Raw genomic sequence first — 21,472 nt, forward strand, 5'->3', positions numbered from 1 at the left:
TGCAGTCATTTCTTCCAGGACTCTACCAGTTCGTTTGAAAGTAGGAGTTCTTCATTCAGAATTAATTTCCTTTTTGGTGATTCCAAAGGCCACCCATCCGGTGGTTCTATGCCTTCCATGGCTTCGGTTGCATAATCCTCTGATTGATTGGAGGATGACCCATATCCTGGTGTGGGGTTTGTCATGTTCTGGGACTTGTCTTTCCAAAGTACTTCCTGTATGTTCTTCATCCTCAAAGTCTTCTGATGTTCCACCTCCTCAGTATCAAGACAATACAGATGTGTTCAGTAAAGCTTCTGCTGATGTCCTACCCCCTCATAGGGAGTGGGATTGTCCTATTGACCTCATCCCAGGGAAGGATCCACCTCTAGGTCGAACGTATCCGTTGTCTGTACCAGAAACTCATTCCATGGAGGAGTACTTTAAAGAAAATTTGAAAAAAGGGTTTTATTCAACCTTCTTCTTCTCCAGCAGGTGCAAGTTTCTTCATCGTTAAGAAGAAAGATGGTGGCCTGTGGCCATGTTTTGACTATAGAGGTTTGAATGACATCACAGTAAAGAGCCGGTATCCTCTGCCTCTGATTACCGAACTCTTTGACCGGGTCAGCGGAGCAACCATCTTCCCGAAATTAGATTTGAGGGGTGCCTATAACCTCATTCGGATCCGGAAGGGTGATGAGTGAAAGACCGCATTTAACACTCGTGACGGATATTATGAGTACCCCGTCATGCCTTTCATACTTAGTAATCCTCCAGCTGTGTTCCAACATTTCATGAATGAGATCTTCAGAGAAATCCTCTATCGTCATGTCATGGTATACCTCAATGACATCCTCATCTTTGCCAATGATCTGGAGGAACATCGTTTTTGGTGTGAAGGAAGTCCTGTCCCGTCTTCGTGTCAATCATCTCTACTGCAAGTTGGAAAAATGCGTCTTTGATGTCCAATCCATTCCGTTTTTAGGCTACATTGCATCTGGCTCCGGACTAGAGATGGATCCAGAGAAACTCCAAGCCATTCAGGATTGGCCGATACCTACCACTCTTAAGGGCATCCAGAGATTTTTAGGATTTGCCAACTATTACAGAAAATGTATTCAAGACTTTTCCACCATTGTGGCGCCTATCACCGCCTTTACTAAGAAGGGTGCCAATCCCTCTAAATGGTCCAAAGAAGCTGTGCAAGCTTTCCATCTATTAAAGCATAGGTTTACCTCAGCTCCGGTATTGAAACAGCCAGATACCAACTTACCATTCACCCTTGAGGTAGATGCCTCCCCTGTGGGAGTGGGCGCAGTCTAGTCTCAAAGGGCTAAAGATGGTCGTCTGCATCCTTGTGGCTTCTACTCTAAGAAGTTTTGTCCTGCTGAGCGCAAATACGCTATTGGCGATCAAGAATTATTGGCTATCAAGCTGGCTCTGGAAGAGTGGAGGTATTTTCTAGAAGGCGCTTCCCATACCATCACGATTCTTACAGATCACAAAAGTCTCCTGTGTTTGAAGAATGCAAAATGTCTCAACCCCCGTCAAGCCAGATGGGCACTTTTTTTTCTAGGTTCGCCTTTAAACTCCAATTCTGTCCAAGGTCACAGGATCGCAAGGCTGATGCCCTTTCCCGCTCCTGGGAGTAAGAAAATGAGTCTGAGTCTACAGACAAGCATCCTATCATTAATCCAGTGGCATTCTCTACGGTAAGGATGGACTCTATGCCTCCACTTGGGAAAAGATTTGTTAAGCCGGCTTTAAGGAAGAAGCTCATGCATTGGGTACATGCTTCCCGCTTTTCTGGACTTGCGGGCATCCAGAAAACTCTTGAATTTATCTCCAGATCATACTGGTGGCCAACCCTGAAAAAAGATGTTATGGAGTTTATTGCTTCCAGTCCAAAATGTGCCCAACACAAAGTACCTCGCCAATCACCCGCTGGGCAACTGATTCCTCTAGCTGTTCCTCATCATCCATGGATCCATCTGTCAATGAACTTTATAACAGATCTTCCTATGTTTAACAAGTTTACCACCATCTGGGTGGTGGTTGACCGGTTCACCAAGATGGCTCATTTCATTCCCCTCACTGGTCTTCCATCAGCTTCCAAGTTGGCTCAAGTGTTTATTCATGAGATTTTCAGACTACATGGCTCCCTGAGGAGATAATTTCTGACAGAGGAGTACAGTTCGTGGCCAAGTTTTGGCGAAGTTTATGTCTGGTCCTCCAAGCCAAATTGAAAATCTCCACAGCGTATCACCCTCAAACTAATGGTCAAACTGAGAGGGTGAATCAGGACTTGGAGACCTTCCTCCGAATTTATGTATCTTCATCCCAAGATGACTGGGTTCAACTTCTTCCCTGGGCCACGTTTTGTCATAACAACCAATATCATTCATCATCCTCTTCTACGCCATTCTTCACTAATTATGGATTCCACCCCAAAGTTCCAGAATTTCAACCACTTCCAGCAACTTCAGTGCCAGCAGCTGATATCACTCTTCTAAACGTTGCTAGTGTAAACCACTAGTGGGTTTATCACTAAAAGAAAGGCTTAGTGTGTGGCGCACTCTTTTGAAATATTAATACAGTATTAAAACATAACTTTTATTCAATCTTTTAAAATAAATCTCTATAGCCAGGCAAAGCAAATCATCTGATAGCCTGAGAGTGCAAGGTAATAGAATCTTAACCCTAAAATTAAGATACTATGATGATAATAATTATACAATAGGGTTAAAGTAAATGAAATATTAAATTACAAATATTAATAAAATAAACAGAGAATTTTTAACCAAGCTGTGTGAGTATTTATTCAGAAATTGTCAATGCTAATAGGCTATTAATTCAAGGAATTCTTTTTTATCTAGGCGACTCATTACATTTATAGTCCCTTATTATTTCTAGGACACAGACTATTACAGGGCGAGGTTTGAACCTAAAAGGATAGTGTGGAGGTATTGTAACATAACGCCATCTTTTACACCAGTCTACTGTTCAAGACTGCAGTAATAGTGCAGATGTAAATTGATACAAAGTTATGTCCACCAACTCGCAACAACTATATGGCTGGCATAACAATAAATACAAGAGAACAGATAATGAATGAACTGTCTCTTGTAATAATATTAATAAGAACTGTGAGAAAAAAAGAAAATTATGAACAAAATAATTGGTACTTCGGATGATTATTGCAAACTCACCAATGACCATTAATTTATCAAATATAAGTGGACACAATCAGGTGTTAGAAGCTGGTCTCAAAACAACAAACAAAAAAAACATTTTATGTATATACATAGGTACAACAGTCCCAGTGCATGAAATGATAATAGATGGTATTTAATGGAGCATATAAAAACCTCTTTTGATGTGCTAAAACCCAGGACTATTTAGCACAGACACACCCAAGGAAGGGATAGCCAATCAATTTCCCAAAAGGATGTAATTAGACCCATTTATCCATGTGTCAAATCTCCACATTTACAACAACTCTTTGGACTGGATTCATTTATATGGTGATATATAACATAGATAAGTTGCTATACTAATGTGGCTTTCTTAAAAGCTGATTATTATTGTTGTAGCTTATTGTTCCAGATCTCATATGACACTGTAGATTTTCAAAACATTTTGGAAGTGCATCAGATAGGTGCATCAGATGGTTTGTGGAAACAGATTCCCTTTCTACTGTTGCCCCATATGCCACAATGGGCAGTGGTGGGTACAATGAGAGTGGGGAAGAGCCGTCCACCAAGGACTGAAAGGACAGAGTAGTGCGAGCTGCTTCTGCTGTCCACGTTCTATGTCCCCCCTCCCCTGTTGCATATGAGCATTGCAGGGGGGGCCGCAGACAAAAGAACAGTGGATGAGAGGGCTGCTCTGAGTACCTTTCTGATGTCCCGTCTGGTGTGTCTGTGCCAGAACAGGGTGAGTTCCCCGTTGGTCCTGTGGAGCCACTGCCAAGGTGAAGTACCAGGTGGGGTCAGTTGTAGAGAGCCGTTACTATGACAAAAAGCCGAGTCTGGAGAAATATCTGCACCTCTATAATTAGGTACGCCCTGCACCTGGAGCGGACACCAGTCTCCGTGATAGCAGGGAGCCGAGCCGACAATTACAATTACCCGTTTGTTAGAGAGCCGCTACCTTGACGGAGCGCCGGGTCAGGATTGATTCCTGCGCCCCTGTGTGTTGATGGCGCCTTGCACCCTGATCAGACACAGGTCCCCGTCTTTGCAGGGAGCCGACAGGTCTCCGTCCTTGCAGAGAGCCTATACGGGAGATGGGCGCCAGGTCGGGTATGATTCCCGAACCTCCGTAGGAAGTACACGCCCACGTCCCGCTGATGACATACGTTTCACATAATAGCTTGATCACATCAGCTATTCTGTGAAACGTACGTCATCAGCGGGACGTGGGCGTGTACTTCCTACGGAGGTTCGGGAATCATACCCGACCTGGCGCCCATCTCCCGTATAGGCTCTCTGCAAGGACGGAGACCTGTCGGCTCCCTGCAAAGACGGAGACCTGTGTCTGATCTGGGCGCAAGGTGCCATCAACACACAGGGGCGCAGGAATCAATCCTAACCCAGCGCTCCGTCAAGGTAGCGGCTCTCTAACAGATGGGTAATTATAATTGTCGGCTCGGCTCCCTGCTATCACGGAGACCGGTGTCCGCTCCAGGTGCAGGACGTACCTAATTATAGAGGTGCAGATATTTCTCCAGACTCGGCTTTTTGTCATAGTAACGGCTCTCTACAACTGACCCCACCTGGTACTTCACCTTGGCAGTGGCTCCACAGGACCAACGGGCAACTCACCCTGTTCTGGCACAGACACACCAGATGGGACATCAGAAAGGTACTCAGAGCAGCCCTCTCATCCACTGTTCTTTTGTCTGCGGCCCCCCCTGCAATGCTCATATGCAACAGGGGAGGGGGGACATAGAATGTGGACAGCAGAAGCAGCTCGCACTACTCTGTCCTTTCAGTCCTTGGTGGACGGCTCTTCCCCACTCTCATTGTACCCACCACTGCCCATTGTGGCATATGGGGCAACAGTAGAAAGGGAATCCATTTCCACACACCAGGGGCTCTATCTTATGTTTTTTCTCCCTATCTGATGCACTTCCAAAATGTTTTGAAAATCTACAGTGTCATATGAGATCTGGAACAAAAAGCTGCAACAATAATAATCAGCTTTTAAGAAAACCACATTAGTATAGCAACTTATCTATGTTATATATCACCATATAAATGAATCCAGTCCAAAGAGTTGTTGTAAATGTGGAGATTTGACACATGGATAAATGGGTCTAATTACATCCTTTTGGGAAATTGATTGGCTATCCCATCCTTGGGTGTATCTGTGCTAATTAGTCCTGGCTTTTAGGACATCAAAAGAGGTTTATATATGCTCCATTAAATACCATCTATTATCATTTCATGCACTGGGACTGTTGTACCTATGTATATACATAAAATGTTTTTTTTGTTTGTTGTTTTGAGACCAGCTTCTAACACCTGATTGTGTCCACTTATATTTGATAAATTAATGGTCATTGGTGAGTTAGCAATAATCATCCGAAGTACCAATTATTTTGTTCACAATTTTCTTTTTTTCTCACAGTTCTTATTAATATTATTACTAGAGACAGTTAATTCATTATCTGTTCTCTTGTATTTATTGTTATGCCAGCCATATAGTTGTTGCGAGTTGGTGGACATAACTTTGTATCAATTTATATCTGCACTATTACTGCAGTCTTGAACAGTAGACTGGTGTAAAAGATGGCGTTATGTTACAATACCTCCACACTATCCTTTTAGGTACAAACCTCGCCCTGTAATAGTCTGTGTCCTAGAAATAATAAGGGACTATAAATGTAATGAGTCGCCTAGATAAAAAAGAATTCCTTGAATTAATAGCCTATTAGCATTGACAATTTCTGAATAAATACTCACACAGCTTGGTTAAAAATTCTCTGTTTATTTTATTAATATTTGTAATTTAATATTTCATTTACTTTAACCCTATTGTATAATTATTATCATCATAGTATCTTGATTTCAGGGTTAAGATTCTATTACCTTGCACTCTCAGGCTATCAGATGATTTGCTTTGCCTGGCTATAGAGATTTATTTTAAAAGATTGAATAAAAGTTATGTTTTAATACTGTATTAATATTTCAAAAGAGTGCGCCACACACTAAGCCTTTCTTTTAGTGATAAACCCACTAGTGGTTTACACTAACAACGTTTAGAAAAACACTGTAATTTAGCTTAGTGGCGCACCTCCAACCTAGTTCCAATCTGACCAGGGCCTTTTTTTCCCCTAGCCCTTACTATAGTTCATCTATTGGTTGGTTACTTACAATTACTTCTGTGAATTTTTGGAAAAATACCTGTGCATTATCCTTCAGATGTTTTGTCTTTCCTTCAAGATATCACTCTTCGTCAGTTTTCAAATAACTGGAAGAACGTTTGAGTGGCTCTACTCAAGGCATCTTTTAGATATAAGAAGTTTGCAGATAGGAAGCGTAGGGCAATTCCTGCCCTTAAAGTGGGTAATCGTGTTTGGCTATCTACAAAGAATCTGAGGTTAAGAGTTCCAAGCATGAAATTTGCTCGCCGATATATCGGCCCTTTTCGAATTGAACAAGTCATCAATCCGGTAGCCTTTAAACTTTAACTTCCTCCATTCTTAAAAATTCCCAGGACATTTCATGTTTCCCTTCTGAAACCGCTGATCCTAAATCGATTCCATTCAGCACTTCCTTCGGCTCCCAAGGTCCAGACTCAACGGGGTGTTGAGTATGAAGTTGCCAAGATTCTGGATTTACGCTTCCGTTATGGTCAACTTTCATATCTGATCGATTGGAAGGGCTATAGCCCTGAGGAACATTCCTGGACAAATACTTCTGATGTCCATGCTCCTACACTGGTTCAGAAATTCCATTCAAAGTTTCCTCTAAAGCAAAATAAGAGTCCTGGGGCCACTCCTAAAGGAAGGGGGGTGCTGTCCCGATCCGGACTACTGGACATTATTTTTTACCTTTCAGGGGTCTTCTGAGGCTGGTTCAGCATTCCAGGGCCAAATCCCAGTCATGATGTTATGTCCTTACTTCATATTCCATCCCTGTTAGCTTGCAGGTGCTGTCATAAGAAACTCTTAAATGGAATGGTGTTTCTGGGTCACCGTGGCCTCTGCCACCATTACTGGACTATACGGAAATAAAGGGACTGATCTTAGACCAGGAAATCGTCAGTGCTTTGGTTGTCATCACCAAGTGTATCCTGTCTCTGCTCTCTGTGACTCTGTGTTCCAGGTATTCCAGCTCCTGAAGTCTCCAGTTCTACAGAGAACAGCACCAATCATCACCCTGCGGTGCCTGCCTGACTGCCTTGTATCATCAGTGTTCTCTGCAAGTGGCAGGGATTTGAATCAACACCAGCTTCCAGTATTGTGCTCCCAGTGGTGTTCACCTATCTACCGTCATCGGCGTTCCTGATATTTACAGTACCAAGTCCTCTGTTTCTCAATTCATCGATCTCTACCATCATTAGTGTTATTCAGCTTCATTATCCATTTCATCCAGACCTGCACTTCATCCACAGTTCTTCACCTTCCGTTTCATCTGGCAAAACCGGCAGTCTACAGATATTCATCTTTCCGCAGTACATTCAGCCTCCGTATTCCAACTGCTGACTAGTTCCAGCTATCACCTATTCTACAGCACCTAGGTGTTGGTAAGGACTGTCCATCTCCTTAAACTCCCAAGCTAGTCTTGTGCGAATACCACACTTAAAGAAACATTGCAGCTGTTATTGTTCTTGGAACCATGCACTGTTTTTAATCATCTTTCTTATTCTCTTGTGCAAACTGCTGGTGTACCACCAGAACTGTGTCTAATAAACAAACATTTATTTTTATCTTTGTTGTCGTGCTCACATCTTCGGGCATTGGTTGTAGAAGTCCTCTATGTCTAGGAGTCCTATTTAGCCACCTAGATTCACCTATACACCAGCCCCTACAACTGAAGCAGCCTCACACCAACACCAGCCCTCACTTGTGACATTTCTTTAAGAGAGTTTCCATCAATTTCCCTACTATTGATGTAAGACTCACTGGTCTGTAGTTTTTTGCTTCTTCCTTGCTTCCACTTTTGTGCAGTGGGACCACGTTCGCTCTTTTCCAGCCCTCTGGAATTACTCCTGTAGCTAATGACTGGTTGAATAATTCTGTCAATGGAGCTACCAGCACCTCTTTAAGTTTAATATCCTTGGATGTATCCCATCTGGCCCCATAGATTTGTCCACTTGCAGCTTTTAGAGTTCTGTTAGGACCTTCTCTGTAAATGTACTTGTTTCATTTTACTGAATATCCCTGCAACTTAACTGTGGCCCCTTCCCCTCTCTTTCAGAGAGCATGGGATTTTCCTAAAATAGGGTCCTTAGCAGGAAAGTGTTCCTGAGGACATTTATCCAGCAGTGAACAGAGAAGCAAAATTACTAACAATTATCAAATGCTATAGTATTTCTTAACCTGACTGACGGACCTGACTTAAACTGGCATTAAACCATAGATTCATGAACAACAATAAGAAGTATTCTGCCAGTACGTCTGGCTTTTTTGCTGCAGGATAAAGTACATACAGTACTAATAATAATCACAGTAAATCACTGACTGGAAATGTAAATAAAGAGAGCATACAAAACCTTGTCTGTACTTCTCTATGTTTATTGCTTTTATATTCTTCATTATGTTACTGTTGCAGTGCCATATAACTGAAGTTGCATGTGAGCATACAGGGTATCCGAGGTAATGAACGATTGACGGTTTTTATTTTTTTATTTTAATCAAATTTATGAACAATATAGTATATCCCTAAATTAAAGACAATGGGCTCCTTTTCAGTAGTGAACGCATCTGAGATGCATTCACAGTTCCCCGGCTACCATGGCACTGCGCAGGTGCAGGTCCCACACTGCTGATGTGCAGGGCAGGGAGATGTGATCATATCTCGGTAAAGCTAATGTCTCTGCCTGATTGATAGGCATTTGCAGAGCGGTTGGGGTGGCGAGTTTTCCTGTCGCAGCGGCACAGCTTTCTTCGCAGCCAGGCTGCACAGGTAGTGGGCTACCCTAAATCAGCGATGCGATCACAATTATATTGCGCAGGCACCGCTGGCCACCATTAGCATGCTGGGAGGCCTTGTCTTGTGCTGGGCGTCCTCGAGCATGCAAAAGAAGGCAGTTGCAGTTATGCTATATTAGCAAAACTGCAACTGAAGCTGAATGAGGGACAATATTAAGTCCTCCTGATATGTTGAAAAATGACACGGGACAGCAGTAAAAAGCCGAACCATACCACATCTCCTCCCAAGACTGTGGCTGTCTTCTGCCCTGTTTCCATGTCTGAGTGGACACTCACATTGCGAGCATTCCATCATGGATGGTGGAACGGATGGTTAGATCAGCAAGTCCGGAGCCAGTGTCGGACTGGGGTCCATGCTTAAAGGTGTAGCCAGGTTCCAGTGGGGGCGTGGCCAGCCAAGAGATTTGTCTAACCGTTACATGTTCTGTGGCCCTTGGTAAATATATAATAAACCAAATTAGAGATGAGCGGGTTCGGCTCTCAGAGAACCGAACCGTACCGATCTTCACGCTCTGAACCCGGTTCCGAGTCAGGCTCAGGTTTTCCCACCTGACTCAGAAACCCGAACGAGGCAAAATGTCATCATCCCTCTGTCGGATTCTCGCGGGGTTTGTATTCCATATAAGGAGCCGCGCGTCGCGGCCATTTTTATTCCAGTCTGTGAGAGTGTAGTGAGAGGACGTGTCTCCGTCCTCAGTGTCTGTGTGGGGGGCGGGAAAGTGGGGTGGTGAGTCTTGTGCTGTGTTGTGCTGCTCAGTCCATTCCAGTGTAGTCAGTGTATTGTGCTGCATCAGTCCAGTCAGTCACAGTGTTGCTATCCTCTGCTGCTATATGTTCCCAGTGCTGCTGGCTGCTGTATAAGTCCCTTGCATTTTTGCTGTGTTGTCTTGCATCAGACCAGGGGTTGTGTCTTGTGCAGCATCAGTCCAGTGACCAGTCACAGTGGTGGTGTCCTCTGCTGCCATATATCCAGTGTAGCTGTATAAATCCCTTTCAGTTGTGTTGTGTTGTATTGTCCTGCATTAGACCAGGGGAAGTGTCTTGTGCAGCATCAGTCCAGCGACCAGTCACAGTGGTGGTGTCCTCTGCTGCCATATGTCCAGTGTAGCTGTATAAATCCCTTTCAGTTGTGTTGTATTGTCCTGCATTAGACCAGGGGAAGTGTCTTGTGCAGCATCAGTCCAGCGACCAGTCACAGTGGTGGTGTCCTCTGCTGCCATATATCCAGTGTAGCTGTATAAATCCCTTTCAGTGGTGCTGTGTTATCCTGCATTAGACCAGGGGAAGTGTCTTGTGCAGCATCAGTCTAGTGAGCAGTCACTGTGGTGGTGTCCTCTGCTGCCATATATCCAGTGTTACTGGCGTATAATTCCCATGATATTGCCGTATAATTCCCGTGATACTGGTGTATAATTCCTGTGACATTGCTCGGAATAATGGCGTATAATTCCTATGATATTGCCATATAATTCCTGTGATATTGCCGTATAATTCTCGGAATACTGGCATATAATTCCTGTGACATTGCCGTATAATTCTCGGAATACTAGCATATAATTCCTGTGATATTTCCGTATAATTCCCGTGATACTTGTGTATAATTCCTGTGACATTGCCGTATAATTCTCGAAATACTGGCATATAATTCCTATGATATTGCCGTATAATTCCTGTGATATTGCCATATAATTCTCAGAATACTGGCGTATAATTCCTGTGACATTGCCGTATAATTCTCGGAATACTGGCATATAATTCCTGTGACATTGCCGTATAATTCTCGGAATACTGGCGTATAATTCTAATTATATTGCCGTATAATTCCTGTGACATTGCCGTATAATTCTCGGAATACTGGCGTATGATTCCTATGATATTGCAGTATAATTCTCGGAATACTGGCGTACAATTCCTGTGACATTGCCGTATAATTCTCCCTCCTGTCTGCCACTGCAGTGCCACCCCTAGATGGGCAAATTTTTGTGTCGCTTGGCTTAGTCATACAACTACCTCATTGCAATTCTTTTTCTTCTTTGCATGATGTACTTTTTGGGGCCTTTTTTTTATATCTGCCCTCCTGTCTGACACTGCAGTGCCACGCCTAGATGGGCCAGGTGTTTGTGTCGCACACTTTAGCTTAGTCATCCAGCAACCTCGGTGCAATTTATAGGCCTAAAAACAATATTGTGAGGTGTTCAGTGTTCAAAATAGACTGGAAATGAGTGGGAATGAATGTTATTGAGGTTAATAATACCGTAGGAGCAAAATTACCCCCAAATTCTGTGATGTTAGCTGTTTTTATGTTTTTTTTTTTTTAAATCATCCAGATCCAAAACCAAAACCAAAACATGAAAGGGTGGTTTTGGCAAAACCAAGCCAAAACCAAAACACAAAAGTGAAATTAGAACCAAAACCAAAACACAAAACACAAAAAGTGCCAGCCGCACATCTCTAAACAAAATTATGGTGAAGTATAATGTAACATGTATAATGCATAAATCCAGTGCTCTAGGATAGTCTGGAACTTGATCCCTAGAGGAGGACCCACAGGCAGTAAGGCCCACCGGTGGTTTTCCCTGTTTCCCTGTGGGCCAGTCCGACCCTGTCCGGAGCTCTGAGGCACCCGGGGGAGAAGACGACCTTACCGACACACGCACCAATCCAGGTACTAAAGAGAGACTCAATCAATAGTGAGTGAGCGGGACGCCGCCACTCACATTTTTATGCTAGATACTTCTTTTCTGTCATTTGTCAGCATATCAATTCTGCTTTTTACACACTGGGAACATTGTTCTGTTTTTAGGACCGATCTGACCGCATACCTTCATTGGTCTGCATGTTTTTTCTTGGATACCATACCATACCATACCAGGAGAGTGCCACGACGTGGCGCTCCCTGATTGCCTGAAGGGACCCTCTGTGACAGGAGTCACAGGGGGTGTCAGCATTCGGGGAAAGGGGTCCCATGTGTAAACGTGGGACCCCTTTCAGTTCGTGTGGATCGGGTAAATGAGGTTTGTTTTTTTGCCAAGTACGTGGATTACAAATAATAACAGGACACTGGATTTAGGTGAGTATAATTTTATTTTCAGGTACCCCGGATTCTGTCGACAGACGGAGACGTGGCCAGAGTCGGCATGTCCACATAGGTAAGTATGTGTGTCGGCATGTATGTAATAAAGTTTTACTTTCACGCTGTCTGTGTCCTGTTTTTATTTGGGTATTTTTTTTTTGCAGTAGAACTACAGGTACCAGCAGGCCTGTTTTACCCCCGCATGCTGGTACTTGTGGTTCTCCAAGTGCCAGCTTGCGGGGGAGCCTTGCTGGGACTTGTAGTTCTGCTGCAAAAAACAATATTCTTTCATTTTTACACATGGCTATCAGCCCCCCATCCGCAGCCCTTGGATGGGGGGGACAGCCTCGGGCTTTACCCCTGGCCCTTGGGTGGCTGGAGGGGGGGAACCCCTTGATTTAAGGGGTCCCCACTCCTCCAGGGTACCCCGGCCAGGGATGACTAGTTGGGTATTTAATGCCATTGTCGCAGGGACCGATATAAAAGTGTCCCCCGGCTGTGGCATTATCTCTCCAGCTAGTGGAGCCCGGTGCTGGTGTAAAAAATACGGGGGACCCTACGTCTTTTGTCCCCCGAATTTTTTGCACCAGGACCGGACCCAGAGCCCGGTGCTGGTTCTAAAAATACGGGGGATACCCTGTCAATTTCCCCCCCCCCGTATTTTTACAACCAGGACCGGCTCAAAGAGCCCGAGGCTGGTTATGCTTAAAAGGGGGGACCCCACGCATTTTTTTTCCCTGGATTTTAACCCATTCCCACCGAAAACCATGCTCTCTCTATTATAGTCAGTTAAAAAAAATATATTATTTTAAAAAATATATAAATAATAGTTGTAAATCCTAATAGACAAACCAAGTAATTAATCCCTTCTAATATAAATAGATATGCTATTAGCAATAAAAAACACACAAAAAAAACATGTTTTAATTTTTTTTTATTAGATTCTGCCAGAAAAGTGAGGCGGAATGAAATTGACGAATTTACTGTCGAAAAGCACTGTTGTCGATTTGACATTTTTCAATTGAATATACTTTTGTCGAAAAGCCGCATTTTTACCATTGCAGAAATGTCGAACTTGTCAACTGTCGAATTTCCAAAAGTCGAATCTGAAAAGTCCGTTTTTTTGTCGAAAAGTACTGTATTGCATTGTCGAATTTTTTTTTGTCGAAAATGCCCCGTTTTTCGACATTTGCGGCAATTCGACCGCAATTGCATATACCCCTAAGACTGTCAAGTTGTATTTCTACGCTGTCCTGAGTTGCAAGTATACTCACTGGTATGCAAATTCTACTGTTTTGTGAGTTGGACAAATCTGCATCTAAACTGCAGCCTAGATGCCGCCTTCACTTCATCTGCAAAGATCTACATCTGATGCCTCCTGGATTCTCCATGTGCCCAGCTCTCTAACAGGACTTTCTCTGCTAGGAGCCTCACAGATCACCCAGCGTTACATCCTGGACAGTGAGACGGCTAGCCACTGCTAAACAGGGTAATGATTCTAGCCTTGTCAACTCCTTTTTTCCCCTTCATCTGTTACCTGCCTAAACCATCCCTGGCCCCTACATCTATTACTTCATCACTTGGTTAGCATTACTGCCTCACAGCACTGAGGTTATGGGTTTGATTCCCACCATAGCCCTAACTGTGCAGTGTTTTATATTCTCCCCGTACTTGCGTGGGTTTCCTTTGGGTACTCCGGTTTCCTCCCACAAACCAAAAATATATTGGCTTTCAACAAAAATTAACCCTAGTATGAATGTGTCTGTGTGTACATATGATAGGGAATATAGATTGTAAGCTCCACTGGGGCAGGGACTGATGTGAATGGCCAAATATTCTCTTTAAGCGCTGCGGAATATGTGTGCGCTATATAAACAACTCGTAATAAATAAAATAAATCACTGTCCCCACTCATTGCCACCCTCTCCACTCCTCCTCTGATTGCATTGTTATCTGTTCCCTAGCTCAATCCTCTTACCCTTGCCCTTAAGATTTTGTTCCCCTTTAACTTACTCACTTGACTCATTACTAGTCTCCCCAGATGTAAATGCTGTCTAAAATGTAATCTGTTTATTAATGTTTTTCAGCTTTCATCTCCTCTATCCGTCTGACGTGTATCCGACCAGTTCACCCTCCAATGGTCTTTCCCTTAGTATATAAGCACTCATATGCAGAGCCATCTTCCTTCTTGTTCTCCGCCTAGTACAATCTATATCCCCAGTACTCTGCTGTTCTCATATTTCCTACTCCCTTTCAGCCACTCTGGCACTTTTTGCCCAAAATCTGAGCACTGGTTCCATATATAAAATAGAAAAGAAATATAGCAGTGATCAGTTTTACCTATATTGTACATTGTACCTGCTGTGTGGCAGTATTAATTCCATATATGTATACAAAACAGAAAGACTTTTGCTACCAGTGCTAACAATAATATACGGCAAATCTGTGTCTATCTAGCAATAAAAACATGGGGATTTTGTTCATATTTTAATCAAACAAATTTAAGCTTGCAACCCATCATCAAGGGAAACCAATTCTCTACCTGTCCTACATGTTGCATATATGTCCAACACACGGTTAAATGCTCTCACCTTCCAGATACAGAGGCCAACAATTATACAAGGGCTGTCTTTGTAGCTACACCCAACTATGCCTTTCATATGGCAATAGGCAAAATCTTAAAACAAAACAGAAAATAAATATGACCGCACATTGGCCCTCATTCTGAGTTGATCTCTAGCTGCCGTTGTTCGCTGCATAACTGCAAAACTGCGCATGCTTATGCACCACAATGTGCACACGCGGCGTACGGGTACAATGAGCATCGTGGTTTTGCACAGGCTCTAGCGAAGCTTTCAGTCGCATTGGCGGACGCAAGGAGATTGACAGGAAGTGGGAGTTTCTGGGTAGCAACTGACCGTTTTCTGGGAGTGTTTGGAAAAACAGCAGGCGTGGCATTTGCTGGGCGGGTATCTGACGTCATTACCGTGTCACTCGTCGCAGCAATAATGGCACAGAATAAGTAACTACAGGGCTGGTCTTGTTTAGCACAAAATAACTAACTTTCTCTGCACATGTTATATCCCCCTCCCATGCAGTGCACATGGTTTTGCCCATCTGCTAACATATTTGCTGCAACGAAAAAGGTCTGAATTGGGCCCATCGTTTTAACCATACTGTACATGATAGCAGCTATGTGGCAATATCAATGCCAGGGGCCGGATTTAATATCACCCGAGTTTGGCGGCCGTGCAGGATGCCAGCCAAACATGTTCATTTTTTTAAAGGGGCATTCACTTACAAGGCATGGTTTTGCCTTGTAAGTGATTGCTCCTTTAAAAAATTTCCAAGTTCGCCCGGCAGCCCGCACGGCCGTCGAACTTGAGCATCATTACATCCGGCCCCATATATTTATACAAAACAGAAAGACTTTTGCTGTTAGCGCTACCAATTATATACTAAAAATCTCTATGTATCTAGCAAATAAAATCATGGGGATGATGAGAAAGCCTCCATAGTATGTAAGTTGTACACAAGTTAGTGCTAAGTTTTCAGTGAGAGAAAGTGGACTAGTCCATTTTTGATGAATCTTCTCAGGCCAAAATTTGTTGAATCTTCTCAGGCCAAAATTTGTACAGTATACCTTATTTAGTTTTCTTTCATCCTCTATAAATAGTTCAGAGTTATGGTGCATACACATGGAGTGATTTTGACTGAGCGATTTATCTTGAACTGGCAGTAGAAGATTTTGACTAACTTTGCCAGCCATTTTGACTAACTTTTCCAGTGATTTTGGCTGTGGGTGATTTTGACTAACTTATTTAAATAGGGGGATGCTTTTACTTTTCCAGCGACCTAGTAAAAATTGACTTTCCTGCACAGTCTAATTTTCCCAGCGATAGTGATGCGCGACCTGGCGGGGACGCGCATCACTATCGCTCACTGTGTAAACACGGAGAGATATGCACTAACTTTCTGAGCGATTTTGACTATATAGTCAAAATCACTGAGCCATATTGCTCCATGTGTACACACCTTAACAGGGGGGGAAACTATGCTTTTTGTAACCCAGGGCAAACATTCAGCTAAGTGCTCCCCCACCTGTAGATAGTAGTCACTCTTGGCTAGATTGGGTACAGTGGTCAACATTGTACAGACTTAAATGTAGAGATGTGCACTTGAAATTTTTCGGGTTTTGTGTTTTGGTTTTGGGTTCGGTTCCGCGGCCGTGTTTTGGGTTCGACCGCGTTTTGGCAAAACCTCATCGAATTTTTTTTGTCGGATTCGGGTGTGTTTTGGATTCGGGTGTTTTTTTCAAAAAACCCTAAAAAACAGCTTAAATCATAGAGTTTGGGGGTCATTTTGATCCCAAAGTATTATTAACCTCAAAAACCATAATTTCCACTCATTTTCAGTCTATTCTGAATACCTCACACCTCACAATATTATTTTTAGTCCTAAAATTTGCACCGAGGTAGCTGTGTGAGTAAGATAAGCGACCCTAGTGGCCGACACAAACACCGGGCCCATCTAGGAGTGGCACTGCAGTGTCACGCAGGATGGCCCTTCCAAAAAACACTCCCCAAACAGCACATGACGCAAAGAAAAAAAGAGGCGCAATGAGGTAGCTATGTGAGTAAGATAAGCGACCCTAGTGGCCGACACAAACACCTGGCCCATCTAGGAGTGGCACTGCAGTGTCACGCAGGATGGCCCTTCCAAAAAACACTCCCCAAACAGCACATGACGCAAAGAAAAATTAAAGAAAAAAGAGGTGCAAGATGGAATTGTCCTTGGGCCCTCCCACCCACCCTTATGTTGTATAAACAGGACATGCACACTTTAACCAACCCATCATTTCAGTGACAGGGTCTGCCACACGACTGTGACTGAAATGACGGGTTGGTTTGGACCCCCACTGAAAAAGAAGCAATTAATCTCTCCTTGCACAAACTGGCTCTACAGAGGCAAGATGTCCACCTCATCATCATCCTCCGATATATCACCGTGTACATCCCCCTCCTCACAGATTATCAATTCGTCCCCACTGGAATCCACCATCTCAGCTCCCTGTGTACTTTGTGGAGGCAATTGCTGCTGGTCAATGTCTCCACGGAGGAATTGATTATAATTAATTTTAATGAACATCATCTTCTCCACATTTTCTGGAAGTAACCTCGTACGCCGATTGCTGACAAGGTGAGCGGCGGCACTAAACACTCTTTCGGAGTACACACTTGTGGGAGGGCAACTTAGGTAGAATAAAGCCAGTTTGTGCAAGGGCCTCCAAATTGCCTCTTTTTCCTGCCAGTATAAGTACGGACTGTGTGACGTGCCTACTTGGATGCGGTCACTCATATAATCCTCCACCATTCTTTCAATGGGGAGAGAATCATATGCAGTGACAGTAGACGACATGTCCGTAATCGTTGACAGGTCCTTCAGTCCGGACCAGATGTCAGCATCAGCAGTCGCTCCAGACTGCCCTGCATCACCGCCAGCGGGTGGGCTCGGAATTCTGAGCCTTTTCCTCGCACCCCCAGTTGCGGGAGAATGTGAAGGAGGAGATGTTGACAGGTCGCGTTCCGCTTGACTTGACAATTTTCTCACCAGCAGGTCTTTGAACCCCAGCAGACTTGTGTCTGCCGGAAAGAGAGATCCAAGGTAGGTTTTAAATCTAGGATCGAGCACGGTGGCCAAAATGTAGTGCTCTGATTTCAACAGATTGACCACCCGTGAATCCTTGTTAAGCGAATTAAGGGCTCCATCCACAAGTCCCACATGCCTAGCGGAATCGCTCCGTGTTAGCTCCTCCTTCAATGTCTCCAGCTTCTTCTGCAAAAGCCTGATGAGGGGAATGACCTGACTCAGGCTGGCAGTGTCTGAACTGACTTCACGTGTGGCAAGTTCAAAGGGCAGCAGAACCTTGCACAACGTTGAAATCATTCTCCACTGCGCTTGAGACAGGTGCATTCCACCTCCTATATCGTGCTGAATTGTATAGGCTTGAATGGCCTTTTGCTGCTCCTCCAACCTCTGAAGCATATATAGGGTTGAATTCCACCTCGTTACCACTTCTTGCTTCAGATGATGGCAGGGCAGGTTCAGGCGTTTTTGGTGTTGCTCCAGTCTTCTGTACGTGGTGCCTGTACGCCGAAAGTGTCCCGCAATTCTTCTGGCCACCGACAGCATCTCTTGCACGCCCCTGTCGTTTTTAAAAAAATTCTGCATCACCAAATTCAAGGTATGTGCAAAACATGGGACGTGCTGGAATTTGCCCAGATTTAATGCACACACAATATTGCTGGCGTTGTCCGATGCCACAAATCCACAGGAGAGTCCAATTGGGGTAAGCCATTCCGCGATGATCTTCCTCAGTTGCCGTAAGAGGTTTTCAGCTGTGTGCGTATTCTGGAAACCGGTGATACAAAGCGTAGCCTGCCTAGGAAAGAGTTGGCGTTTGCGAGATGCTGCTACTGGTGCCGCCGCTGCTGTTCTTGCGGCGGGAGTCCATACATCTACCCAGTGGGCTGTCACAGTCATATAGTCCTGACCCTGCCCTGCTCCACTTGTCCACATGTCCGTGGTTAAGTGGACATTGGGTACAGCTGCATTTTTTAGGACACTGGTGACTCTTTTTCTGAGGTCTGTGTACATTTTCGGTATCGCCTGCCTAGAGAAATGGAACCTAGATGGTATTTGGTACCGGGGACACAGTACCTCCAACAAGTCTCTAGTTGGCTCTGCAGTAATGATGGATACCGGAACCACGTTTCTCACCACCCAGGATGCCAAGGCCTCAGTTATCCGCTTTGCAGCAGGATGACTGCTGTGATATTTCATCTTCCTCGCAAAGGACTGTTTGACAGTCAATTGCTTGGTGGAAGTAGTAAAAGTGGTCTTACGATTTCCCCTCTGGGATGACCATCGACTCCCAGCAGCAACAACAGCAGCGCCAGCAGCAGTAGGCGTTACACGCAAGGATGCATCGGAGGAATCCCAGGCAGGAGAGGAATCGTCAGAATTGCCAGTGACATGGCCTGCAGGACTATTGGCATTCCTGGGGAAGGAGGAAATTGACACTGAGGGAGTTGGTGGGGTGGTTTGCGTGAGCTTGGTTACAAGAGGAAGGGATTTACTGGTCAGTGGACTGCTTCCGCTGTCGCCCAAAGTTTTTGAACTTGTCACTGACTTATTATGAATGCGCTGCAGGTGACGTATAAGGGAGGATGTTCCGAGGTGGTTAACGTCCTTACCCCTACTTATTACAGCTTGACAAAGGCAACACACGGCTTGACAAATGTTGTCCGCATTTCTGTTGAAATACTTCCACACCGAAGAGCTGATTTTTTTGGTATTTTCACCAGGCATGTCAACGGCCATATTCCTCTCACGGACAACAGGTGTCTCCCCGGGTGCCTGACTTAAACAAACCACCTCACCATCAGAATCCTCCTTGTCAATTTCCTCCCCAGCGCCAGCAACACCCATATCCTCCTCATCCTGGTGTACTTCAACACTGACATCTTCAATCTGACTATCAGGAACTGGACTGCGGGTGCTCCTTCCAGCACTTGCAGGGGGCGTGCAAATGGTGGAAGGCGCATGCTCTTCACGTCCAGTGTTGGGAAGGTCAGGCATCGCAACCGACACAATTGGACTCTCCTTGTGGATTTGGGATTTCGAAGAACGCACAGTTCTTTGCGGTGCTTTTGCCAGCTTTAGTCTTTTCATTTTTCTAGCGAGAGGCTGAGTGCTTCCATCCTCATGTGAAGCTGAACCACTAGCCATGAACATAGGCCAGGGCCTCAGCCGTTCCTTGCCACTCCGTGTGGTAAATGGCATATTGGCAAGTTTACGCTTCTCCTCCGACAATTTTATTTCAGATTTTGGAGTCCTTTTTTTACTGATATTTGGTGTTTTGGATTTTACATGCTCTGTACTATGACATTGGGCATCGGCCTTGGCAGACGACGTTGCTGGCATTTCATCGTCTCGGCCATGACTAGTGGCAGCAGCTTCAGCACGAGGTGGAAGTGGATCTTGATCTTTCCCTAATTTTGGAACCTCAACATTTTTGTTCTCCATATTTTAATAGGCACAACTAAAAGGCACCTCAGGTAAACAATGGAGATGGATGGATACTAGTATACTTATGGATGGACGAGCGACTGCCGACACAGAGGTAGCTACAGCCATGGACTACCGTACTGTGTCTGCTGCTAATATAGACTGGATGATAATGAGATGAAATCAATATTTATTATATCACACTAGTACTGCAGCCGGACAGGTAGATATATTTATTATGTAATGACTGATGACGGACCTGCTGGACACTGTCAGCTCAGCAGCACCGCAGACTGCTACAGTAAGCTACTATAGTAGTATGTATAAAGAAGAAAGAAAAAAAAAAAAAACACGGGTAGGTGGTATACAATTATGGATGGACGAGCGACTGCCGACACAGAGGTAGCTACAGCCGTGGACTACCGTACTGTGTCTGCTGCTAATATAGACTGGATGATAATGAGATGAAATCAATATATATTATATCACACTAGTACTGCAACCGGACAGGTAGATATATTTATTATGTAATGACTGATGACGGACCTGCTGGACACTGTCAGCTCAGCAGCACGGCAGACTGCTACAGTAAGCTACTATAGTAGTATGTATAAAGAAGAAAGAAAAAAAAAAAACACGGGTAGGTGGTATACAATTATGGATGGACGAGCGACTGCCGACACAGAGGTAGCTACAGCCGTGGACTACCGTACTGTGTCTGCTGCTAATATAGACTGGATGATAATGAGATGAAATCAATATATATTATATCACACTAGTACTGCAGCCGGACAGGTAGATATATTTATTATGTAATGACTGATGATGGACCTGCTGGACACAGTCAGCTCAGCAGCACCGCAGACTGCTACAGTAAGCTACTATAGTAGTATGTATAAAGAAGAAAGAAAAAAAAAAACACGAGTAGGTGGTATACAATTATGGATGGACGAGCGACTGCCGACACAGAGGTAGCTACAGCCGTGGACTACCGTACTGTGTCTGCTGCTAATATAGACTGGATGATAATGAGATGAAATCAATATATATATATATAATATCACTAGTACTGCAGCCGGACAGGTATATATATTTATTATGTAATGACTGATGACGGACCTGCTGGACACAGTCAGCTCAGCAGCACCGCAGACTGCTACAGTAAGCTACTATAGTAGTATGTATAA

At 44.1% G+C, this 21,472-nt stretch overlaps 1 protein-coding gene across 1 annotated transcript; it reads left to right on the forward strand.

Moving 5' to 3' along the window:
• Positions 1-807: 807 nt before the first annotated feature.
• LOC134958754 (uncharacterized) lies at positions 808-1,302 on the forward strand. Its single transcript, XM_063941494.1, has one exon. The coding sequence runs from the start codon at positions 808-810 to the stop codon at positions 1,300-1,302; it is 495 nt and encodes a 164-aa protein (XP_063797564.1).
• The last annotated feature ends 20,170 nt before the right edge of the window (positions 1,303-21,472 follow it).

Source organism: Pseudophryne corroboree, chromosome 9, assembly GCF_028390025.1.
Source record: "Pseudophryne corroboree isolate aPseCor3 chromosome 9, aPseCor3.hap2, whole genome shotgun sequence".
NCBI classification, from domain to species: domain Eukaryota; kingdom Metazoa; phylum Chordata; class Amphibia; order Anura; family Myobatrachidae; genus Pseudophryne; species Pseudophryne corroboree.

What these genes read in the sequence shown, in the direction of transcription:
- LOC134958754 (XM_063941494.1), top strand. Translation starts at nt 808, where the DNA reads ATGTCATGGTATACCTCAATGACATCCTCATCTTTGCCAATGATCTGG.